This window comes from Podarcis liolepis, assembly GCF_965112155.1.
Source record: "Podarcis liolepis genome assembly, chromosome: 16".
In the NCBI taxonomy this organism is placed as follows: domain Eukaryota; kingdom Metazoa; phylum Chordata; class Lepidosauria; order Squamata; family Lacertidae; genus Podarcis; species Podarcis liolepis.
Window position 1 is genome coordinate 33,377,006 of NC_139567.1, and position 25,340 is coordinate 33,402,345.

General features: G+C 46.2%; 4 protein-coding genes across 5 annotated transcripts in view; 2 read left to right on the top strand and 2 right to left on the bottom strand.

The window, feature by feature from the left end:
* LOC310695391 (uncharacterized protein) overlaps nucleotides 1-13,614 on the bottom strand; it is a 31,734-nt gene extending 18,120 nt beyond the window's left edge. The window contains exons 1-4 of the mRNA XM_083479681.1: nucleotides 13,372-13,614; nucleotides 12,239-12,382; nucleotides 1,716-1,807; nucleotides 1,205-1,286 (exon numbers count right to left, since the gene is read on the bottom strand). Of these exons, the coding sequence (XP_083335807.1) occupies nucleotides 1,205-1,286; nucleotides 1,716-1,807; nucleotides 12,239-12,314 (250 nt within the window). The 5' untranslated portion in view covers nucleotides 12,315-12,382; nucleotides 13,372-13,614. The remainder of the gene's footprint in view (nucleotides 1-1,204; nucleotides 1,287-1,715; nucleotides 1,808-12,238; nucleotides 12,383-13,371) is intronic.
* On the top strand, nucleotides 577-11,006 carry LOC310695384 (putative methyltransferase). Its single transcript, XM_083479666.1, has 6 exons — nucleotides 577-797; nucleotides 4,744-4,904; nucleotides 6,035-6,248; nucleotides 8,241-8,341; nucleotides 9,637-9,774; nucleotides 10,832-11,006. Exons 1-6 carry the CDS (start codon nucleotides 687-689, stop codon nucleotides 10,914-10,916), a joined length of 810 nt encoding a protein of 269 aa, XP_083335792.1. The 5' UTR covers nucleotides 577-686; the 3' UTR covers nucleotides 10,917-11,006.
* A 102-nt stretch (nucleotides 13,615-13,716) lies between the features above and the next one.
* Nucleotides 13,717-22,871, top strand: CYB5D2 (cytochrome b5 domain containing 2). The gene is made up of 4 exons (XM_083479672.1): nucleotides 13,717-14,003; nucleotides 15,141-15,281; nucleotides 17,435-17,621; nucleotides 18,336-22,871. Exons 1-4 carry the CDS (start codon nucleotides 13,751-13,753, stop codon nucleotides 18,547-18,549), a joined length of 795 nt encoding a protein of 264 aa, XP_083335798.1. The 5' UTR covers nucleotides 13,717-13,750; the 3' UTR covers nucleotides 18,550-22,871.
* Nucleotides 21,582-25,340, bottom strand: part of ANKFY1 (ankyrin repeat and FYVE domain containing 1) — a 48,164-nt gene continuing 44,405 nt past the window's right edge. The window contains exons 25-26 of one of the 2 annotated variants that reach the window (XR_014520032.1): nucleotides 23,379-24,433; nucleotides 21,582-23,292 (exon numbers count right to left, since the gene is read on the bottom strand). Coding sequence is in view for 1 of the 2 variants with exons in the window: in XM_083479529.1 (XP_083335655.1) it covers nucleotides 24,301-24,433 (133 nt within the window). In the remaining variant the exon portion in view is untranslated. Of the gene's footprint in view, nucleotides 24,434-25,340 lie in introns of both variants that reach the window. The other variant, XM_083479529.1, reaches the window with a different exon arrangement.

A 25,340-nucleotide genomic window follows, 5' to 3' on the forward strand; every position in this document is an offset into this window, starting at 1 on the left:
TTTGCTTCGCGTCTATTAAATGCTAGAAAGTTACTGTTAAAAACAAATAAAAATCTGGAGTTGATGCAGCATTCAAGGGGGAGCAACTTGACCGCCACTCCGCCACCCCTGTGGAGGTCACTGGAGAGGGGGCTGGCTTGTTTCTTACTAAATGATGGGGCAGAAGCCAAAGCTTACCTCACAGGGTTGTTGTAAGGATAAAATGGAGAGGGAGAAGCATGCACATCACATTGAGTTCCTTGGTGAATAAAGTGCAATAAACAAGTGCAGCAGCTGCACATCTTTCCAGCTGTCTGCAATTCCACAGATCTCTCTCTCTCCATCCCTACCTCTCATTCATTCATTCCCTTCCTTTTAATTTTCTGTTTCTCTCACGCGCATTTCGTCATCCAACGTGAACGTGGCATGCTGGAAAGTCGTTTTCTAAACTACTCTTCCCCAGCTGCCTTTCCTCTAACACCTTTCACTTAGGGTGACCTAAATCACTTTTATTGGTAAAGGGTCCGTTCCGGTTAATTCTGTTCCAGGTTTTTACAACGTCCTGCAAAGCGGGCGGGGGCGGGGGCGGGGGCGGGGAGCAGCTTTTTTCCCTGATTTCTGTTCCAAAGTTTGCAAGAGCGAAACTCACCCTTCGCGGATTAATAAAACGAGAGAGCGGACGAGAAGGCTGCTTCTCTGCGGGAGAGATGGCCGCTCATTTGTTTGCGGCCAAAGATCACGCTGCTGTCTACCAGAAATACAGGTTCCCACCCCCGGAGAACCTCCAAGGTGTGATCCTCTCCTACCTGGAGAAAAAGGTAAAAAAAGGGGGGGCGTCGGGAGAAAGCAGGCATGCAATCAATCAATCAATCAATCAATCACTCAATCAATCAATCAAGCAGCACCTCCTGCCCGAGAGGCTGCAGAGCTGCTGCCGGTCAGTGTTGGCAGGAGAGCTCGATGGGCCACGAGGAAGGATGGTTGGCTAAGTGGGAGGGTATTTGCTTAGCATGTAGAACAGGCTTCCTCAACCTCGGCCCTCCAGATGTTTTGAGACTACAATTCCCAGCATCCCTGACCACTGGTCCTGCTAGCTAGGAATCATGGGAGTTGTAGGCCAAAAACATCTAGAGGGCTGAGGTTGAGGAAGCCTGATGTAGAAGGTCCCAGTTTCAGTCCCCAGTGTCGTCAGGTAAGGCTGGGAAAGACTGTTGGTATAGGGTACGTTTTTGTGAAACTGAAAACAGTAAGGATCCTCCTCTCCAAACACACGCATCCTTGAAAACCAAAGAGTCCATGCCTTGCAGCTGTTAACAGATAAAAGTTGTATATGAGTTGTCTTCAGGAGGGAAGGAACTAATAATAATAATAATAATAATAATAATAATAATAATAATAATAATATATTCTGCCCATCTGACTAGGTTACCCCAGCCACTCTGGGTGGCTTCCAATAAATTAAAACACAGTAAGACATGAAATATCAAAACACCCTTTCAAAGAGTGTCTCTTGCTCTCTTGGTTCGTATTATTAAAACCATTTTTAAAATTGAGCTAAGTTAAAAATAATTTTGTTAAAAATAATGAGCTGTGATTCCTGCATTGCAGGGGGTTGGACTAGATGACCGTTTGCGGTCCCTTCCAATCTTACAATTCTATGTATGAAAAAAGCCTCTCCTCGATCCTGAGCAAGGGCAGAAGTTTCTAATTCCAGAACAAAACATTATTTTTCTTACCTTAGGCGGAGCCTCCGAGCTCTTAGCATTAAGTATACAGTAAAAAGCCAAGCTCCAAATAATTTCCTCCCTTTGTAAGGTTTCACGCTTTCCTGAAAGCAGGGGCGCCGACTTATAAAAAATATTGGGGGGGCCCATACCGGGGTCCTGCCGCTGGTTCGCTCGGGTAGCCGGGAGAACGCAGTTCGAGGTGGCGGTGTTGGGGAGAGACCCTCGCTCAGGGCGCCACTAGACTTGGCGGCCGGCGGCCTATCTGGGGGGTTCTGGAGCGTATTTCGGCGGAGCGATTGGGGAGGAGGGGGCTTGTTGCCGGATTCTTCAGCTGAGCCGGAGATCCGCTGCTGGGGGTCCCTGGGCCGAGTTGTGAGCACGGCCTGCTGAAGGGAGATCCAGCCGATTGCGCGACGGGGACGGCCGGGGCTCTCCGGCTAGGGCGCGCGGCTGGCTGGCTGGCGAGGGAGCAGGTGGGGAGGAGGCGGGGGTCCTCACTCTCTTAGGAAACGCACCCGCGCGCCCGATTGCCACGAAGTCCGAAGGGTGCGTGTGTGGAATTAAAAAGCAAAAACGAGATACGGGCAGGGCAGGCAAAGAGTTTTCTGCAAGAGGATGGAGGGCAGGTTGAAGAGAAAATCACTCAGGATGAGACAGTCAAATCAGCCATGATAAAATGGGCTCAGGATATTGGGTATAACATCATGTTTGAGGACTGGGAAAGGTTATGGACCACCGGAATGAAATTCACGGCATGTAATGCCTTGAAGGAAAATATTATGAAAATGATTTATAGGTGGTACATGACCCCAGTCAAGCTTGCAAAAATATATCACCTGTCTGATAATAAATGTTGGAAATGTAAGGAGGCTGAAGGGACATTCTTTCACCTCTGGTGGACTTGTCCAAAAGTGAAGGCCTTCTGGGAAATGATCTATAATGAGTTAAAAAAGGTATTTAAGTATACCTTTCCCAAGAAACCAGAGGCCTTCCTCTTGGGCATTGTTGGCCAGAAAGTGTTAAAGAAGGATAGAACTTTCTTTATGTATGCAACTACAGCAGCAAGAATACTTATCGCAAAATATTGGAAGACACAAGATTTGCCCACACTGGAAGAGTGGCAGACGCAATTGATGGACTACATGGAACTTGCTGAAATGACGGGCAGAATCCGAGATTTGGGAGAAGAAACAACGGAAGAGGACTGGAAAAAATTTAAGGACTATTTACAAAAACAATATAAGTTGTATGAATGTTAAAAATTTACATTTGGGAAACAGGAAATTATATTTTAAGTAAGAAAAGGTCAAAATCTAAGGTAATACTATGTTTAATTTAAGATATAAGTAACTGATGAAAAGTATGTTAAATTTAGAGGTATAGTATTTGAAAAGTACAAAATAAGGTACGAAACAAGGTAATAATTTGCTGATATCTTTATTATAAAGAACGCAGGGTAAGGGAGATGCGAGGAAGTCCAGTTAGTTATATAAAAAATGTGTTGAATGGTTGGTTTTCTTTTCTTCTTTTTCTTTTTTTCTTTTTCTTGTTCTTTTACTTTTTTCTTCAGTGTATGTTTCTAACTTTGTATTTGAAAACTTAATAAAATATTTATAAAAAAAAAAGAAGAGAAAATCCTTTCGCTTTTCTGGGGCGCAGGGAAGTCTCAGAGCCGGAGGTTGGGGAAGGGACCCCCTTTGCTCTGCCCTCTTCTCCCGCCTGAGATTTGCATGGGGGTCCCCGCCCGAGCTTGCCTGGCCACCGGGCCACACAAGGGCCGCGCTCTACGCGGCGCACCTTGCTAGCCGCGCAGCTGTCCTCCGTGGCTGCGGAGTGGCCCTGCGCCGGTGCCCAGCCCCTCTGGGCGCCCGCTGCGCTGCCAATGACAAGCGGGCGACGTCGCGGGCGGGGAAGGCGTCGCTTTCTTTCCCGATCCTTCATCCTCCCAGTCTTCCAGCCCTTTTTTGGGTTGGAAGCTCGTCTCGTTCGCCCTTCTCCTTTCTTCACCCTGCGCGCAATTTTCCTCCCTCGTCTCCCTCCCCATTTCTCCTTCCTTCCTTCCTGACTGACTGACTGACTGACGGGCTTGGGCTCGGGCTTTGGCTCGGGCTCGGGCTCGGGCTTTGGCTCGGGCTCGGGCTCAGGCTCGGGCTCGGGCAGCCATAGCGTCGGCGGTGTTGGCGATCGGCGGCGCGGGGGGATGGCCCTCCCGGGGGAGCCGGCGCTGCTCAATGGGGTTGCCAAGGAGACAGGCCGGCCGCCCCCCTCCCCCGGCCCGGCGCCCCCCGCCGCGCCGGTGCCCGTTATCGAGCTGGTGCGCGCCGGGCGCCCTATAAAAGCCGCGGACGCGCCCACCGCCGCCCGAGATTATTGGGGGGGCTGAGCCCCCCCAAACGAATTTTTGAGGGGGCTCGGGCCCCCTCAAGCCCCATGGAGTCGGCGCCTATGCCTGAAAGTAAGAAGACGCTGTGGTGGGTCAAAGATTGATACATTCCCATTGCAAAGTTTAAAAGGGGTGAGGCATATTAGTCACTGGAAAAGAAAAATAGTGGCTAAAAGCATTTGGTGAGATGAAAGAGGCCAAAGTGTTCCAACCATTTTTTCAGGCAAAGATTAAGCTTGCTGGTGTTGTGAAAATACTTCTGGAGATTTGCTAGCTAAGATGCTACTCTTCTTGTCTGACTGCAAGAGGAAGAGCTGCGCTTGAATCTTATCCCACATTGCCCCCTACTGAGTAATCCTCACCGGCTCCTGTCATTTTCTTTCACCGAAGAGGTTTACAACCCCCATCCTTTACCTATTCTGAGCTGCTAGGGGCAGGGGACTTTCCGCAGGACAATTGGAATGCCCTTGAATGTTCTGTGACATCACAGTAGCCCGGCCAATGGCAGAGAAGGGTGTGTGTGCGTACCATGTGATGGCTGGTTTACGGCCTATTTGTTAGGGAGTGAGAACTGGTGTCTGGAATAGAGAAAGATGTGGCCTTGTAAGTGAATTGATGCTATGCTTCTCAATATGTGTTGCTCTCTTTCCTCAGAAGGTGACCTCCTTTCACCTGGCAGTGGACGTGGGATGTGGCACAGGCCAGAGCAGTCACCTGCTGGCGAAGCGTTTTGAGAAGGTGGTCGGGACAGACGTAAGCGAAGCTCAGATCGAGGAGGCCAAGCGAACTGCCCACCCGCCAAATGTCTCCTACCTGTAAGTAAGGGTAGACTTGGCACTCATGTGTATTTAACAAGATGTTTATACCACTTGACTGCAGTAAGAGCTCCAAGCAGTTTGCAAGAAATATTTAAAATTGCTGGAAAAAATAGTGAAAAGCAATTTCTGGGTCTGTGCGGCATGCAACGTTTTTAATTGCTTTTCACTGTTTTTATCAGCAATTTTAAATATTTCTTCCAAGGTCACACCTTACTGTGTGAGTCCTCCTCTTTAAAGCACCCAGAAGTGGACTCTGGACTCTAGATATGAGAATCAAGTGGCTCTATTGTTTTCTGTGGCTCGGAAAATATGCTTCTGTTACCTCATGTCATTTTAAGCTTTTGCTAATTGAAGTAGCACTGCTAGAATCCTCTGAAATGCCTATGTATATTCCGACCACATTTTCTTAATGGTGACATGGACCGTGCATAATAATAATAATAATAATAATAATAATAATAATAATAATTTATTTATACCCTGCCTGTCTGGCTGGGTTTCCCCAGCCACTCTGGGCGGCACCCAACAGAATATTAAAAATAGAATCAAACATTAAAAACTTCCCTAACCGTAAGAATATTCTTCACAACTATGACTAGGGCAGAGGGGTGGGGTAAGTGAAGACAAGAAACAACAATGAACTATAATGTTGTTCACTGCTCCTGCTCAGGCTGCACAGAGAAAGCATTTCAGCTCCTGAAATTCATTCTGATTGTGCAGATAGAATATGACGGATAGAATTCCACAGGGCAGGATATTAGTGTGTGGAAACAATCAAGGTCCCAGGATCCCTAGGCATGCACCGCCAGATGGTGGAGATGTCAGGCACCATCCTGGCGCCCAGGCATCGAAACTTGGTTGCAAATGGCCAGTAGCCAGGTGCAGTATATGCCTGGCTAATTTCGAACCCTGGTGGCGAGCACAAATTTGGCCTGGTTGCCAAGACCAGCCAACGTTTGTGGCTTCTCATCTCTGGCAGAGCAGCCGCCATAGAGAGCGGAGCTTTTGTTGTGGATTCATGATGAGATGGTTTAGGAGGCAGACGCCACAAACCCTCACAGCCATTTTGATGACCTGAGCGAGCAAAACATAGCAGTTAACAGCCATTTTGCCCTTCGCCTGCCCAGCGTGTGCCCTGCGGAAGAGCTCCCCTTTGAGGACCGCTCTGTGGATCTCCTCACGGCCTTCACTGCTGCCCACTGGTTTGACATTCCCCGCTTCATGAAGGAAGTGGACCGCCTTCTCAAGCCGTCCGGCTGTGTGGCCTTGAGTACCAACACCCTCGACATGCGGTTGGACTACAAGGACTGTTCGGAAAAGCTCACAGAAATCTTCCGGGAGGTAAGACCAATGGCGCAGTCTTCCTAAGGGAACCATCATTGTGGGAGGGATGGAAGCCTGAGCAGGGCTTGGGAGAAAGTCTGTTGAGGTCTGCGCTCCGGACATGATCATGCCTCATAGAACTCTAGCCCAATGCTTGCCATTAATTTGACTCTGAATTGATTTTAGAATGAATTGATTTTAGAATGTATTTCAATTAATTGATTGTGATTTTATGTAAACTGTGTTACTTTTACTGTTGTTGGCCGCTCTGAGCCCGGCTTCGACTAGGGAGGGCGGGATATAAATACATTTATTATTATTATTATTATTATTATTATTATTATTATTATTATTATTCCAGCCATCAGGGGATGCGTGGCAATGTTTATGTAGCTGGAACAGCATCACCCACACACAAGAGGGAGGTTATCAGCAAGCTTGTAGAAAACCTCAAGTTTTGCAGAAGTATTTTAAAAATGGTGTGTTGGTGTGTGGGGGGGAAACTAAGTGAGGAGGGAGGGAACTTATAAAGAGCTGGGTGGGAAACTGGGTGGGAGGGGAATTGAAATGGAGTATAATGCAGAGAGCATGGCTGGCTAGCTGGCTGAATCACTAGGACTATTCCACACTTTAGTGAGCAAAGGTGTTTGGGGACTTTGATGGAGGAACACCCAAGTGGTAGAGGTCTTAGAAGTGGGGGAAAGAGAAGGAAAGAGGGGAGAGGAGAGAGTTCTCCCCCCCCCACCTTCTTGGAATACTAGAATTTGGAATTACCGTATTTTTCGCTCTATAAGATGCACTTTTCCCCTCCTAAAAAGTAAGGGGAAATGTGTGTGCGTCTTATGGAGCGAATGCAGGCTGCGCAGCGATCGCTGAAGCCAGAACAGCAAGAGGAATTGCTGCGCAGCACTCTCTCTTGCTGTTCTGGCTTTAGCGAAAGCAACGCAAAGCCTTTTCAACAACATTTGATTCTAAATTTTTTTTCTTGTTTTCCTCCTCTAAAAACTAGGTGCATCTTATGGTCGGGTGCGTCTTATAGAGCGAAAAATATGGCGTGTAGTAAAATGGATAGGAAGTTGATCCAGGACAGACAAAAGTAGGGGCCAAATCTGTAATGAAACCAAATGACTTCATGGAGGAGGATATGTCAATTAAGATAAGGTCTTAGCAGGTGAACTTATGCCACCAAATACCAGCATCAGTGGGGCAGGGACTATTCCCTTCAAGCCCTCCTTGTGGACTTCCTAGAAGCATCTGATTGGACATTGTGGGGAGGCTAGATGGACCACTGCTCAGCTTTAGGGCAGCTCTTTGTGTTATTAAAGAGCCCAGCTGGAGAAGACTGTAACAATGATAGTGTGATGGGATGATGAGCTGCTTGTGCGTAAAATCGTGGTCCCTCAGAGTTTGTGCAACTCCACAAACCTCGGTGTGTGACAGAGCTCCTCAGACATGTCTGCTCTAATCGCTTGTAGATTCCGACAGTGGTTGCTTTCGGAATCGTTTCCAGCATAAGAGCTCCTTAACGGAAACCCGCCTTCTGGACTCACGGCGTGACAGTTTCCGGCGAGGCGTGGGTCTCCCTATGGGAGCTTCAGATACCTCCCCACTGTTCTCGCTGGAAGTGTCTCTGAGCCCTCCCACCTGCTCGCATTCCCTCAGAGATCCACTCCTCCCCCTGCTGGTTCCTGCTTCAGCTGTTGAGTCTCTCCCTTCCTCCCTGAGCCCCTCCACCACCTGTTCTTCCGATGGCAGTTCCCTGACAGATAGGAACGGAACCTCCATATTGCGCCGTACTAACAAAATCAAAATGACAATTTCAATATGGAAAAAATACAAATCAAAGCTGTACCTCTTAAAAAATAAAAAAGCAGAAGTTTAGCGTGAAAGTTATCTACACCTGGGGAGATGCCACATTAAAGGAGACAGAAGAAAGGATTGTTGCTCAATAGCCGATACCTAGTGTGCAATTGTCCCAGGACATTTCAGCTTTCCGTTTTGGCTTCACAGGTTCAAGGCCAGATTTTCCCATATTCAAACGAAAAGATCAAATTTGTTACGGACGACTACAAAGCGATATTTGATTCCCTGCCGCTTCAGGACAAGGAGAGGTGAGTGGACTGTACCAGATTGTCTGAAATAACCCAGCTATTTGCTGTTGTGAAACAGCAATCCTATGCATGTTTATGCAGGAGTAAGTCCTGTTGCAATTCAGCGGGGATTCCTCCCAGGTAAATGGATCTATAGGATTGCTGCTTGCGACCTCAGCCGACCCGAGTCCAGCTGCGGAGAACTTTAGTGCAGAAAGGGGCACCTGAAATGATCAAGGGGTGGTTGGAAGAAAGGCTGGAGCATGTTTGCAGATTTTTAGAGAAAAACTGACAGCTTGATTTCTTTAATTCAAGGGTGGGACATTTTCCCCATGGGCTGAGTTCTTTGAGGGGGAAGCAGTTGTGGGGCTTAGTGCCAAATCTGTGTGGCCCAAAGCACACCCATTCCCCTACTCCTCCCCCTTTGCACCTACATTACACCCCTTCTCACATGCAGACATGCATCTATACACACATGTATGCCACCTCCAACACAGACCTTGATATGATATGATGGGAGAGGCCTAGTGGGGCAGAGGTTTCTCGATTTATTTATTTATTTATTTATTTCTCTGATATATTTATTTATCCTATCTAGATGTTGGTCAATAACACAAGTTCTCTGGGTGGCTTCCTATTTCTTATCTTACTATTATTTTAAACATGTGTGTAGATAGATAGATGATATATAGATCCAGTGCTTTTTTCTGGGGGGACACAGGCGTACGCATACCCCTAAACATTTTGCAAATCTTTGTACTTTTGTCCATTTACTGTATTTATTCTTCCCGATTTGAACTATAAAATGGTGGTTTTCTTGAGTCAAAATGAGAGTACCCCTAAACATTTTTTAAAGAAAAAAAGCACTATCTCTATCTTGATATAGATACAGTTATAGACTACTTATTCAGTCGAAAACCCCTAAGTGGCTTAATCTGAAAAAATTGAATTCGATAAATACAAAATGTGATTATTATTAAAATAATAATAATGATAAAGCAGAAATGTGGTGTGTAACATAGCTGGAATGTTTTATAGCTTAGAAACGTAGAGAAAACATAAAAATGCAGTAGATTACTATTGTTACGGTGCTTAACAGCATCAATAATTTATATACCATTTTTGTGCCAAAGTGTATTCTAAATAGTTTAAAACTACTTCTACACCTGAACTACAGAAGGGGAAATAGAAATTAAAACTCTAAAAACTGTTGGATTCAGCAGGGATAGGATCATTCTGTTGTTCTGGATGCTGGACGCGGTCAACAGAATTTCCTACACAGTCCCTCACTTCTCTAATGTGTCTGTTTCTTTCAGGATCACGGAAATTCTTGATAAACTGCCAATGAGTGTCGCTGACCTGATGGGATACATCCAGTCATTCTCTCCATACCAGACTTTTCTAAAAGCCCAGCCTGAGGCAGCAAAATCTCTCATCCAAAACACCGAACAAAGGTAAAGAAAGAAAAGTGTATTCAACCAAGTAATGCCTAACTGTTTTCTATTTGTATATATTTATTCATATAGAAATTTTCAGGTTGTTCTCGGCCAAGGACCTGTCGTTTTTTTAAAAAGCTTTCCAAATTTCAGATATTAATTCCATCTCTATATCACAGCTAAGGCATCTGAGCAGCATAAGAAAGAGGCTGTGTCATCCAGATGAGGTTGACCCCTCCCCCCCCGCCCAGGCACCTTTATTTGAAAACTTTGTCTATGCATGCCCTTGCAAATAATACCTAAATGTTTTTTTTCTGTGGTGTCTTGGGAACCTTTGGAACTCATTGCCACATGATTTTGTGGCAGCCACTTTAAAGCAGTTTGGCTGCTTTTACCAGTAACTAATCGCAAAGCTACTACCTCCGTGATACTGCAGCATCCCTAAAGGTAAAGGTAAAGGGACCCCTGACCATTAGGTCCAGTCGTGACCGGCTCTGGGGTTGTGGCGCTCATCTCGCTTTACTGGCCGAGGGAGCCGGCGTACAGCTTCCGGGTCATGTGGCCAACATGACTAAGCCGCATCTGGCGAACCAGAACAGCGCACGGAAACGCCGTTTACCTTCCCGCCAGAGCGGTACCTATTTATCTACTTGCACTAGCGTGCTTTCGAACTGCTAGGTTGGCAGGAGCAGGGACCGAGCAATGGAGCTCACCCCGTCGCGGGGATTTGAACCGCCGACCTTCTGATCGGCAAGTCCTAGGCTCTGTGGTTTAACCCACAGCGCCACCCACATCCCATGCAGCATCCCTAATGATAGACAAAAATGCAGCTTACATATTCAGAGCAGGAATATGTTTGATAACACAGGTATCTGAGTGGCTATGCTTGGAGAAAACTGTGCATCAGTAGAAATGTTTTTATTGTTGTTAGAAGTTGTATTTTAGCTCCTTTTTCTCTTATTGTACATCATGGCCTCAGGTGCTGAAGCAGGTTATAAACTGGTAAAATAAGTTTGTTTGTGCTTTTGGATTGTGCTGACCCCTGATTGCTTCCTCTTTAAACTTCCCTTTCCAGGATCCTGGAGACGATGGGAGTTTCGTCTCGAGAGACCAAGCTGGAGCTCTGCACTCGGCACGTTTGTGTCCTGGGTTATAAGTGACTTGGATCTAGTTAACGAATGACCCTCCTGAGGAAACAATGCCAGGGCACTCTTGAAAATTTTCCCAATAAAAACAAATGTCTCATTTAATCGCAAGAGGAGTGGGGAAAAGGGTGTCAAATGCATTTAGCGGACCAGAATCAGCAGCAGCAATGTAAATTTATTACTTTTTAAGGGAAGAGAAAATTGGATGTATAGCAAGGGGATTGGCCAAGTCACAGGTTTAAATCTGTGGTGTTCACTGGGTGACCTTGAGCTAAGAATTTGCTCTAGATGTTTTTGGCCTCCAACTTCCACCAACCTTGCAGTGCTGGCTGGGGCTAATAGGAGTGGGAGCCCAAAAGCAGCTTGAGCAGAGGACCCACAAGCCCCTTTCTATGGGAACTAATAACCCTTTAGCCCAGAATCCCATTTCCCACAAGAACAACGCAGGTACTTCTGGTCAGCCCAGAGGCACGACTTGAAGGCAAGAGATGTGGATTTCAAATTAGGAATGCAGGAAAGGCGAGGGAGGAGGGAGAAGAATGAGTTTAAAATGGCAAAGAGATATAAGCAAAATGAGGGGAGGAAAAAGGAAGAGAGAAATTTTTTTTCAGGAAAAGGGAGAGGAGGGAATGAAGACCCAAAGGCACAGATGGTAAATTCAACTGCAATCTTTTCCTACTAGATACCCACCCACATGTTTCCTTTACTTTCCAGAAAGTACACACTCACTAAAATGCTATGATTTGGGCCATTCTGGCTCACCTGTCAAAAAGAAATGTACCCCGGATAATAACAATAACAATAAGCTACTCTGGGCGGCTTCAAGCAAAATATAAAAAATAATAAAATGTCAGACATTTTAAATAATAGATGGATGCTTCATGATTGCCAAGGTCTTTAAAATGCACTCCCAAACTTTTAACCTATGCAAATGGGGACTGGGAAATTGGGATGGCGGGTTCACCCTAGTCCCAGGAGCCTAGACTGCCCTGTTAAAGGAGGTTTTTGCCTCAGACTGAGTGGCTGAAGCTTCAGGGCAGCCTAGGATTTTGGTGTAACAAAAAAAAAAAAAAAAAAAAAAAGAGGGGCGGGAAGGGAGAGATAATAAAATCTCACGAGGAACGGTCGAGGAGTTGAGTATGTTTAGCATGGAAAAAAGAAGACTCAGAGGTGACACAGTAATTATATTCAAATATAGGAAGGGCTGTCACATGGACAAAGGAGCAAGCTTGTTTTCTACTGCTCCAGAGGATTCAATCTACAAGGAAGGAGATTCTGACTAAACATTAGGAAAAACTATCTGATGGTACAAGCTGTTTGACAGTGGAATGGGCTACCTTGGAAAGTGGTGGACACCTCTTCATTGGAGGTTTTTAAACGGAGGTCAGAATTCTTCGGCTGCGATTCCTGCATGGCAGAAGGCTTTGAAAAGATGGCTTTTTGGTGTCTCTTCCAAATCCACAGTTCTGATTCTGTGAAACCTGTAAGAAATACTTCTGATCAGTAAGCAGCAACAAACCATTAACTAGCACGCAACTTCTCCCAACAGGCTGTGAATATTTGTGCACATTTGGATTGCCAGCAAAATCATTTCCCTCACAGGTGGACCCCAGTAAACAAGCAAAGGATTTCAAAATCACCTCAGAGATCTTTTCCTTTGTTGAAACATTGATTTCCCAGATCAAGCTACTGCAGAAAAAAGGCTTTGACAGTTCAGCAAAAGCAGCTGTCATGAAGGTGGGGAATTCTGTGAAATCTGCAAACTTGTGGCATTGCCAGTTAAAAAACCCTTCCCAGTTTTATCGGGAAGTTCTCTTCTGTGAGGAACTGTATAAGGGCCATGGATTCTCACTATGGTGGAGAGTCCATCATAGCTCCCCCTCCAGTTTCAGTCATATCTGTATATCATAAAAAAGGTAAAGGACAGTTAAGTCCAGTCACAAACGACTCTCAGGTTGTGGCACTCATCTCGCTTTACAGGCTGAGGGAGCTGGCATTTGTCCGCAGACAGTTTTTCCGGGTTATGTGGCCAGCATGACTAAGACCAGGTCAAGGGGATTCAAACCTCCGACCTTCTGATCGGCAAGCCCAAGAGGCTCAGCGATTTAGACCACATCACCCTCCATGTCCCTTGTGTATATCATACATAAGATATAAACCCAAAATCAGTGGGTGGAAGGTGGGCCTACTGAGCTCCACAACTTCCTGAGGGTGGGATAGAACCAATTACCCACCAGTGAATTTCTACTCTGCCAAACTAAAATTCTGCACATTTCAAGGGCAGATCTCCCAACTTCCTTAAGCCAAGATTGGAAGAACACGAGGGCAAGGAGAAAACCACAAACGCGGTCATGCACGCCCAGATTTGCTAAGATTTTCAAAGTTGTGAGGCTGCATATCATTTTTCGCATCACTTTTCAAAGGTTTGAACTCCCAAGAAAATCGACTTTTTATACACAGAGACACGCACACTCAGATTGGAAAGAGCTACTTTTCGTTTTCCCTCTTTCCCAAGAGGTGATGCCCAATGGCAGCTACAGCTGAAACTTTGAATTTCTCCATTGCTTTCTAGAGGCAACCGGTCTTTGAGCCTCAGATTGAATGAGGGTGGAGAGGAACGATCTGACGTTTTGGATTTCTGTGTTACTCTACTATTTCTGTCTCTATGGGCGAAAAGACACGGGGTCGCGTTGTCATGAAAAAAAGCTCTATAAACCCTGAAAGCAACAGCCAATGAATGAGCGCCCATGGAGCCCACGTGATCCCCTCCGTTGCTCCACCCACGTCATCTTGAGCAATGGCAAGCCTCAGCTCCTCCCCCTTGAAGCTGCCCAATCCACGTCTTCCTCATGCTGCGAGGGGCGCTCGCTGCCTTGGCTCTGGGCTGGGCAGCCGCCTGGCTTTGGGGTCGCGGGTTCGATCCCCGCTCGTGGTTGTGGCCGGACCGTGATGCTGAGTTGGTCCTGAGCGCCGACGATCTGAGCCGCTACACTGGGACGGAGGAGAGCGCTGGGCTTTACCTGGCTGTGCTGGGGCAGGTATTTGATGTGCAACGAGGACGCAAGCATTATGGGCCAGGGGGCGCTTACAGCTTCTTTTCAGGTACCTGTTTAAGCCCCCTCTTATAACACCGCCCCCCCAAAAACCCCCCAAAACATTTTACAGGTTGGTATGTTGAGCATAGTCAGGCATGGCCAAACTCAGCCTTCCAGATGCTTTGGGACTACAATTCCCATCATCCCTGACCACTGGTTCTGTTAGCTAGGGATGATGGGATTTGTAGTCCCAAAACAGCTGGAGGGCCAAGTTTGGCCATGCCTGAGCATATTAATCTTCTTCTTTTGCATACTGGAAGGTGTGTTGGGTGCTGGACATGCAAATAGGTGGGCGCAGTTAGACTGGACTTTGTTACTCATCAGCATAGCTCAGTTGGTTAGAGTGCGGTGCTGAGAATGCCAATGTCACAGGTTTGATCCCCGTATGGATAACTGCATATTCCTGCATTGCAGGGGGTTGGACTAGATGATCCACAGGGTCCCTTCCAACTCTACAATTCTATGATTTATGTCCCTCACCCTTCCTCCCCAAGGAGCCCAGGGCAGCAAACAGACCTGCAATTTTTTTAAAAAAAGGCAAAGCAAAACCAGTTAAAACCAATTACAGTAAAAGCCGTTCTTCCACCCTATGATCATGGGTTCGCCAAGAACAGTATTCTTTGGTCATCAAATGCCTGGGCAAACAGGCATGTTTTCAGATTCCTCCTGAAAGTTAATAATGATGGAGACAGAGAATGGAGGCCTTTTGTGGACTATTAAAAAATGTATATATATTACAGTTAAATGAAATCACAGGCAGGATTTGAGATAAAAGCGGGGGGGGGGGGAGGGGAAGGTAAAACAATTGTAATAGAGAATTTTTTAATGATAGTAGAAAGAGTTTGAATAAGAACACTGTGGAGACGAAGGTGGGAAGTCAGCTTATGAAAAAATGTATTTGATTTGAAGGTTATTGTGCAAACAGTTGAAAAAAAATATTTACACACATAATGATGATGATGATGATGATGATGATGATGATGATGATGGAGACAGGTGGACCTCACAAGGGAGGGCATTCCAGAGACATCTCTCCCAAATATCCCTGCCACATCTTGTGGGCTGGTCCTGTAATAATTTCCTTGTTTTACCTGTTCACTGTTAGTTAAAGCAGATTAAAACCTTTGCAATGTTCCTTTGCCAGGAAAAGATGCCTCCAGAGCTTTTGCATCAGGCGACTTCACCCCAGCAGGACTGGTGGATGACATTTCGGGACTATCGCCATTACAAATGCTGGCCATCCAGAACTGGCTCTCCTTCTACAGCAAGAATTATGTGCTTATTGGTATGTGATCAATTGGCAGCGTTGAGAGAATCACCAGCCCCATTTTGGTTCCTATCCTCTCTCACCATTCTAACAGTAGCAGCAACATGTGTGTCAGAGTGAACGGCAGTGTGTGTGTGAGGTGGATTAAGACCATTATCGTTATTTTTAATATTTTTCCTTCCCTGTTCATAAAATGCACGAGCAAATAAATGCATCAAGTGGAGGTTCCTCCATGTCTGTAAAAATAATGAAATCATGTAATACAGCCGAAAAAGAATTATTATTGCATTGGAACCAGGCTCAGGTGAAACTTGTGTGTCAGTTTCTCAAGTATTATTATTACTTATTAAACTTATTATTGGAGACCCAAAGGGGTCTCCAAGTGACTTACATTGGGAAGAAAAATACAGAAATACATTGCAGTGGTGTCCAAACTTTTTTCCAAGATGGCCAGATTTGATGAAGTGAAGGGCCGTAAGGGCCGACCAAAGTTGTTGAGTTTTTTTTTAGGGTTGAAGTTGTTGAGGTTTTTTTTTAGGATTTTACCTCAGGAAATAAACTGCCACAGAGGCCCCGAAATGGACTTTGAACATGCCTGCATTATAGCATAGAATAGGGGGTGGGAATCATATTGATCACATTAATATTCCATACAACTTATTTTCTGGAGGCAGAACTTGCTTACTACATTACTATTATTATTAGTAGTAGTAGTACCAGGTGCCTATTGTTACTTCACAAAAGTCCCGCCAGGCCTGTGCCACCAACACTGATATTAAATATTGTAAATATCACTGATGAATGATAATTAATTGAGCTGTGACAGTACCCTAACGGGCAACAAGTTGGGGTCTGAAACCCTCTTTAATGTGGGGTATTCAGGATAGCAGATACGCCCCTTGGGCCTTCAAGTTGCCTCTTCTCCCAGGCCTTTAGCTAATTAAACAGTCTACAGCCTTTTAAACTGTGTGTGGGGGTTTTTATTGTTTTTGTTTGTTTACTACAGTGCGTATTTTTGTGTTTCTATCTTGTAGACCACCCTGTGGTCCTTGGATGAATGGCAGTATAGAAATTTAATAAACAAATAGCCACTCCACACGTTTAAAGCACTATGATTTCTGCTTTAAACAATCACTGCTTCCCCCCAGAGGATCCTGGGAGTTGTAGTCTGTTAAGGGTTCTGAGAGTTGTTAGGAGAGACCCCCCCTCCAAACAAAACTGCAGTCCCCAGAGTTTCCTGGGAAGAGGAATTGACTGTTAAACCACTCTAAAAATGGTGGCTCTGTGAGGAAAAATGGGTGGGTGGGTGTTTCTCCTAGCACAGGGGTCTGCAACCTTTAAGACAAAAAGAGCCACTTGGACCCGTTTCCGAAGGAAAAAAAAAACTGGGAGCCGCAAAACTCGTCATTATAAAAATAACTTTTTTGTCACTTTTTTATTATTTCTTTGTTTGACCCCTCAGAATTACTCCTCCTCTTAGAAATAAACGTTAAATTAACAAGTTACCTTTTTGTGTGTGTGTGTGTGTTCTTCACTCCCCTTCAAAACAGTGACCAGCGTACATGCCCCCTTTCAATGGAGTGACCAGCGTACATGCCCCTTACAATGTAGTGGGCGGGCGGGAAGGTGACGTTGGGACGGTGCGCGACTAACGCACGCACCGCCCCCATGCGACGTCACAGCCAGTACAGCGCCCGCCACAGTGGGGAGTGTGGGGGCGCACAATGCGCCTCCTCCCCTCGCTAGTATCCGTCCCGGAGCCGCGGCAAAGGTGTAAAAGAGCCACATGCGGCTCCGGAGCCGCGGGTTACAGGCCCCTGTCCTAGCACTTCCTGACACATTTAACAAACTACAGCTCCCAGAATTCTATTGGGGGGGGAGGAAGCTGGGACTGCTAAAATGGGATAAGAGTATTTTAAATGCATGTTGTGGATGTGGCCTAGATGGTGGAACCTTCCGCGCTGGAATTTCATATAATCATAGAATTGTAGAGGTGGAAGGGACCACGAGGGCCATCTGCAATGCAGGAATCTTTTGATTTGGAAGATCTGTTATGACCCCTGGCAAGGGGAATTACTGCGAGTTGGGAGAGAGGCTGGTGAGTTGCTTTGATGGAGCTGCTTTATGGAGGAGCGTGGGATGATGGTGTTTTCTTTCCGTTCTTGGAACAGGCAAAGTGGCTGGCAGGTTCTATGATGAGGATGGATCGCCCACTGAGGCTCTAGCGCAGGCCCAAGCTCTCATCGAGGAAGGGCAGCGGATGCAGACCCGGGAGAACGAGAGGAAAAAGCGGTTTCCGCCGTGCAATTCGGAATGGAGCTCGACTGGGGGAAGTCGGGTCTGGTGTTCAAAGCAGAGGTACGGTTTGGGAAGGGTGGCAAAATGGCGGCTGGCTGAGTCTGTGGTGACTCACCAGAGACATAGTTCAGGGACCTAGAAAATGTTTTGGTTTTAGATACATACATACACGTAACAAAATATAACAGCCAAATCAAAAGGGGATATCTAGAACTGAACATAGCAAGACAAATTTCCATACCAAAATCAAGCATAACAGATCAATATTACAATGTTCTAAGTATCATAAATGGATTTACATTATCCCAGATCTTATTGCTGCATTACACTATAAACAGACCATTTCTACATTTCTTGCTGTCCATCTTTCTCTGGTTTTGACCATATAGCTAGGCTTTAACCAGGTATACTAAGTTCCACATTTTAGTTGTCCGTTCTTTAACAGAGGTAGTCATTTTCCCTCCAATTTTGACAAATAACTCTGGCAGCAGTCAAGAGATGTAGTATTAATTCCCTGACCTCTTTTAGTACAGTTTCTTTAATGTATCCAAATGGTAGAAGATCTGTAGTCAAGTATAACCTGTTATTACTTCCATTTTTGTTTCTACGTGGTTTCAATTTTTTTTATAGTTAATTTACTCTTCAACTATTATGTTTTTAGCTTTCTGTGTATTTTATCCGTACTTGCTTTAATTTTGGCGAGCTGCCTTGAGTCTCATTTCTGGGGGAAAGGCAAAAATAAATAAGTAATTTTCTGCTCCCGTGTATTTGCAGCGGTGGAGTTAACAGAGACTGGAGCGGAGTCCCGAGGAAGTTGTATGAGCCTGGCTCCAGTCACAGCCAGTGCGTCTGCGTGAATACAGAGGGATTGCCTTCTGAGCAGTCACAGTCCACCCAGATGAGTGACAGAGGTGACCTGGACAACCCTAATCTGCGAGAGTATGAAGGGTGCCACCCGCTGGCTGACTGGTGTGCTTTAAAAGACTGAACCACCTCTCTCTCTCCTCTTTCCCTCTCACACACCCACACGCATACCTTACTTGTGGTTGGGGCACGACCTTTGCAAATTATCAGCAAAGCAGAATTCAGTATTGTACTCCGAAATGGCTTTGTAAACTGTGGTTCGGTGAAACTGTGGCTATTACTGTGTCTGCTGAAACTGCTGCTGAATGTTGAGCAGGAAAGCGGCTCTAAACCAGTGTCTGCTTGGTGAGACGATGAAGTCACGGTGCAGGTTCTAACCCCACACAGAGATTTCCCCCTTCTTTCCCCCACCCCAACCTCTTTAGCAAAATTTAACTGCTCATCTCTAATGATTTGAACCACTATCGAGCAGATAGTTTAGGGAAGTTTTTAATATTTAATGCTGTATTGTTTTTAACACTTGATTGGAAGCCGCCCAGAGTGGCTGGGGAAACTCAGCCAGATGGGCGGGGTATAAATAATAAATTATTATTATTATAAATTATTATAGAGCTTTCGATAAGCCCACTCTTTCCTTGCAGGGGAGCATAATTCGTATATCACGATAATCTATGGTTTGTGTTAACCATAGTTTAGAATCTGAAGCTCAAGGATCATTTGCTGTCCTGTGCCATGTTGGAGGGCAGTGCAGATCAATTACTTTCTAACCTCACACAAAAATAAGCAACCTACAGCACTATTAAATCCTTCCACCAGGTGGCATTTCTGCAACTAATGAACACAAGCACACCATCAAATTCAATTAGGTTTCTTTATTACAAGAAATTACACAGGCATATAAATATTGAAAAAATACATCGCTTTACAAAGACTTGAGGAAACGTTGCAAAGTAATAATAAAAACCAGTGATTTCCCAAAGACTCAGATCCTTTCTTAGCCAGCCCATCCAGGCCTGTTACCTTCAACCATTATCTTCACATGCAAAAGGTGTTGGTTTACTGCAGTAACTCCAGGCAGCTTCCAGGAGGGACAAGGAGACTATAGAAGTGTCCATTCTAGAGTTGAGGGCTCTCAGTTCTTAGGACAGCAGTTGCAGTGGTCAGCTAACCTGTGGTGTGGGTGGGGGTGCTGTACCACTTCAGACAGATTTGGGCTTGTATGATAAGACTGCTGACCTATATACGAAAGAAAAATAAATTAACCTCCCTGCCTTTCTTTTGTATATGAAGGAGCATTCCCTTGCCTGCTCTCTGAAGTGAGTTCAGCAGACTGGTGTAAAACCTCAACTGCTGTTTGTATGGTGTTCAGAGGAAGGAAGATTCCTCAATGTTCAGTTCGAAATGCATGCCCATTGCACAGGCAACACTATTGCATTCTGTTACCCCTTTTTCCAAGACAAAACCTAGTCCTTGATTAATGCCCTGCCAAATAAAGCAACTTGCTAGACAACAAAAATGTTAAGTTAGACCAAATCTCTACTCGTGAGATAGGTTTTGGAGAAGTCATGTTTTGGATGGGTGGGTATCCTGAGCCCCTTGGATTTTCTGCCTTCTAAAAAAGAAAATAAGGTGTGAGTTGGCCTGCACAGGTGATCCCTGCTGGTTAAGGGTCAAGACTGAGCATGGCTGGGTTTGCCAAACAAGTACATTTCCTTGGAATGTGGCAACACGTGACAATACAGGCAGCATCTAAGGCCCCATGAGCCTGGTTTGACCCAGACTCACATCAGGCCTGTAGGAAGGATGCAGCCCACTAGCTATCAGGAGCAGAGTGAACTTCCTGTCGTTGCTCATTTTACTTGTGCAAAAAACCTGGGAGAAAATGCATTTGGCCTAGTCGATGATGAGCTTTGCAGGATGAAAGCAGAGGAGTTCACAGAGACCTTCTAGAAGAAAGGAATGGTGGTTTGTTGCCCAAAACCGGGCCTCTTCCCCACCTCCCCACCCCCCAATAGAAAGCCAGGAAGCACAGCAGCTGCAGCCAAGGGACTTTGACAGAATATGATCTTGTGTTGGTGACATCTCAGTCATCTTTCAGCAACGTTAGTTGAGTTACTTTACAAAAAGGCAAGTTCCTCATGATCAGGCACCAGGCTTCTACTGTTGCAGATTTTATTTTTTAAAGACAACTTGGAAGGGTACTGACCAAAAGTGAAGGGTTTCCCCTTCTACTGAGTTCACAGTGCAAGTCACATTCAATACCTCTGCCTAAAATGCAGAACGGAAGGGAAAGGAGGACAGGGAAAACAGCTGTGGGCGGATGTTGGGTACATGGAGCTAAGAACAGGAATTCTGCCTTCTGCATCCTCAATGCAGACACTACCCAAGTCTGCTTTGGTCACTATGGACTGCTTTGGAAGGAGTTTGGATTTCCTGCATCTCGAGTTGCATCCTGCATTTTGCCTTCTCGAGAAAGGGAAGCTAAAAAGCCTTGAAGGTCTGAAAAATCAGCAAGTCGTGTTTGCCCCGAAAAGGTCTAACAAAGAGGCAGCTATCACCAGAACACCAGAAATGTTTCTGGAGTGCCAGACCCCCAAACCGTGCAGATACCCTCGAGTTTCAAACACCAGCTCTAGCTGGGGGGCTGGCATAGACTAAAGGAAGTCCACTGCTGGAAGTCGATTTGCAGCTCTCCTAGAACTCCTCAGCCCCAGCTGTATACAATCCTCACATTTTTGTTAATGCATCTTCAGAACACAAAACAGACATTTAACAGGGATCATGTTTTTAAGTCCCAAGACAGGGAGTAACAGGCAGCCAGTAAGCCTTCCACAAGAACGGGTAATAAAAGTTCACCTCACTTGTCGAACTGGGAAATACAGATCAGAATTTCAAACTCAGAAGCCCCAGCAAAATTTTTTGGGTTCCATTTCACAGGAAGTCAACTGATCAAATGATAGTGCAAGCTACAGCAGAATGAGATTTGGTGGACGTTGGAATCCTCTCTGAAGATCCATTTCTCTCCCTGCAAGGGAGTTTGAAACAAGGAGGCTTAGGCTAGGAGAACTAATTCCTGCTGCAGCCTCTTCCAGCCAATTCACAGGCTATGGTGGATTCCTCCCCTGGTAACACAATCTTCGGGCCAGTCATGCAGACTCAGGCTTAAAAACTTTTATTAAAAGTGCTTTACAGTGATTAGTTTTGTGCAACCCGACGAAGTCCACCTAGAACCCAAAAATGCACTGCCTTCCTGGAAACACCCCCATTCTCAATTTCCAGGCTCTGTGGGGCTGTGTGCACAGGCAGCTTTTGCAGTGGATCATTTGCTCAAATGCTAACAACCCAGAAGGGGCGCTACTCTGCTTTTTGGGGTTGGTCACAGACATGATGCCAGTTCAGAGAAATGCCTGTGAATCTAGAAAGGGGAACTTTTAAGAGAGGATCGGATTCATGGTGCATGACCGAGCTCCATCGCCGGCACCTGTGCAGTGTTAAACTGGCCTTGGAGAGACCATCTGATGTGTCAAGAGACCGTTCCCAGGTGCATTGCTACTGTCCCACTGCTTCTTTTTTCCTCCCCAGTGCTCCTCTGGAACAAGCCTTTTGCGAAAAGGGCACCCCTTCCTAAACGACGTATTCCTCAGGGGCAGAGAGACAAAGGCAGGTCAAGAAGGTGTTGAGACAAATTATTTTGGAGCAGAGGGCTGGGGGCAAGAAGAGGAGAGCAGAGATGAGCAGGAATTCTCCCCACAAGGTGATGGTGCAGAAAACACAGTAAACCCACACATAACTGAAGAGGGTTGGAGTTCCAGTTCTTCCCCTGACAGAGGTCAGAAGGGCTAACCCCACTTGAAATGTATTGTTTTTAGCATCAGTCTTCATAGATTCCCCCCACCCAAGTTGTCTTTTACTGCACATAGCCCAGGATTTTACTGAACATATAAAGCTGTTATATCCTATAAAAAAGTAGCACTGTGGTTTTTCGGGTCTTTTTACACACGAACATATGTAAGTAGGGGATGACACATTAGTATTCTAGAGGGGGGGGGCAGAGGGGAAGAAAGAAAATGAGATCTGACGTTATAAATGATATTTTCCTCTCCCCCCTTATATATATATATATATATATGTACACAGAATGAAAAAGTAGTAGTGGTTACTAAGGTTAAGAGACACACATCGCAACCGATTCGTTCTGGAGCAGCGACAGAAGACTTTGCCACGTCCACCTCCCAGGACGTTGTTGTGTTTCTAAGAAGGCAAAGAGCTTTACGTCTGAGCATGTGGGGCGTCTTCTTGCTTGCTGTATCAGAGTCACACCCAAACAGCCTCTTCAGTGTCAGGGTCTGCTTTCGCAGGGACCCTCTTGTGCTCCTTTGAAAGAAGTGGACCTAATGGACAAAGTTAGCCGTCGTGGAGAAAATGTGTGTGTGTGTGTGTGTGTGTGTGTGTGTGTGTAAAAAAAAAGAAAACCAGTTAAGGCCAGGTGATACTGGCCTAGCATTGGAGCTGCAGTGATCTTGGCGAGCGCAGCTTGGATGCAGAGCTCCTCAAGAGGGCCAAGTCACTAACAGCATCTTAAATGGAGAAGGCCTCAGGGAAAAAACCACGACAGCTGGGAACTCCGGGTGGTCAGCAGAGGTGCAGCTAGGACACGGCTGCCTTTGCGATCAGCTCCCACTGGATCATCACCCTCACATCAGGCTCTGTGCCACCGTCACCCCTGCCTTGTCCCACCCCGTCCATCAAAGCAACTAGCCGAATCCAGATGCTCTGTGCTAGCTCCTACACTGTGTTCCCCAACGCTGAGCTAGTCCAAACCGCTGGACCTTCCTTCCAACATCGCTGTAAACCAGCCTTTGCCCAGCTGCTGCCCTTCGGATGATCTGGACTTGCGTTGTCTGGGGCTGATGGGAGCCCAGAACATCTGGCGGGCACCAGCTTGGCAAAAACTGCTGTAAACATATGACTATTTGCAAAGTTATCGATATGTGCTGAAAGGGCCAGCCAGCAGCTTTTCCTCCCTTCCAGGAGCCTTTAATTTGGTAACGAAGCTCACTTTCTCTTTCCGTCTGTCCTCCTCCTCCTCCTGCCTATTTTTTAATTTTTATTTTTAACATGGAAGAGAGCAGATTGGGAAGGGAAGATATCAACGTTCTGACAGCACGGGAGCTGCCATTGCAGCTCCTGTTCAAGCAGGAGAAACTGTAAAGCTTCTGTCGTAAGGCCACACAAAGGAATTCTTCAGCAAATGAATTTAAATGACAAAACCCTGTTTTGAAGACAGCAGCTTCTTCTGGGAGGGAACACTCACTGTGCATAGCACAGTTGCCCATTTTAGGACAAAAGCCAGCGAGGGAACCAGAACCTTCTCTCCAGGAAGGTAACAAGAGGGGCTGGTCATCACACAAGAGTTACCCAGGAATTTGTTAAGTGCTCACAATATTCAAACACCCACCCCTCCCACACCCCACAATGTGATTGGGCTTCGAAGCAGCCCGGCTCACAGCTCGGCAGCCATTTGCACAGGCCTGCTATGTTACATGATCCACAAATGCAAAATTTTCATTTTCTCTGCCCCGCGCCAGAGTAAGGAGAGGGCCTCTCACTCAGTTCACATTTGTTCTCGCACCAACTTTGCAAGAGTTCCAAGTTGTTCCCGATCCAGTTTTCTAGCGTTAACATTCGTACAAAACCCATTTATACTGGAATATAGTGTTTGCGTGGTCCCTTAAGTCAATCAGTTTCGGCCGTTAACAGGAAGACAAAATAGGTGCCCCCCCCCGCACCCTGCAACCCACATCCCTGCGATAGGCGGTTTGCAACGAGGAAGGAGGGGCGTGGCCCGGGAGTCACTCTCCTTTGTGCAGGAGAACTAGGAAACTCCGCCCAGAGTCAAGACGTCAAAGCAGATGTTGCAGACCCGGACAGGCTTGTTCAAGTCGAATTTGATGATGGGGATCTCCTTGGTTGAGCACTTGTGGCAGAGAAGGCGCCCGCAGTGCCGGCTGCGAGAGAGGAAAGAAAATTTCAGCCGTGCTCTTTTCTGCCTAGCTGTGCTTAACAAGAAGCCTCTCCTTTGCTTCCCAGTTTCCGAGGAAGTTTAAAGAGGGGGGGGGGGTGTTGCTGCGCCTTCAGGGGATCGTACCCCTTTGCCACCATTTATCAGGTGCTTGCTCTGAAAGCTGGCACTGTGTCCTGAGCCCCACCTAGCAGATAGAACCCATGCCTGGACCCAAGATGACACAGTGCCAAAGGGAGCCGTTTCTCTGAAGAGGAGGCCTCCTGCTGATTCATAAAGCGGCTTGTGACCGGAGATGGGAACTGGGCTGCCCAGAATTAAAAAGTCTGCAGTACCTTCATCAAAAGCAGCTCTTCAGTTAATTACAGTGCTATCAACAGGGATGGGGGAACCTGGTGACTTCCAGGTAAGACTCCCAATTCCCATCTGCCCTAGCCAGCATGGCCAACAGAGACCATGAGAGTTGTAGCCCAACAGCATCATCATGGCCACAAGCTCCCCACCCTTGGCTTACCAAATCCCACGAGGAGCAGAAAGGAGGGAAGAGCCCCTAAGAGCTCCAAGAACTCTCCTCCCTTGGCTTTCCAACCTGCTTCAAGCACTTTGGTGGTGATCCAAACCAGGATTAAAAGTTATAGAGTTAAGCTACCTGACCAGGTAGCACATGCCCCAAATGGTCCATATTGAAAACACTCTCCCACTGCATGCAGAGCTAGGATGATGGGTGGGGGGAAAACTATGGGGTGGATCCCATGTTTTGGACCACAACTAAAGCCACACCATCTTCATGTTTCTGTGCACAAGATCGCTAAAGCAAGCACGCTACTGTCTCATGCTGCATAGACTGCAGTGCTTCAGTGAAGAACTCTTTGTCCTGTCCACACTGCCTATGC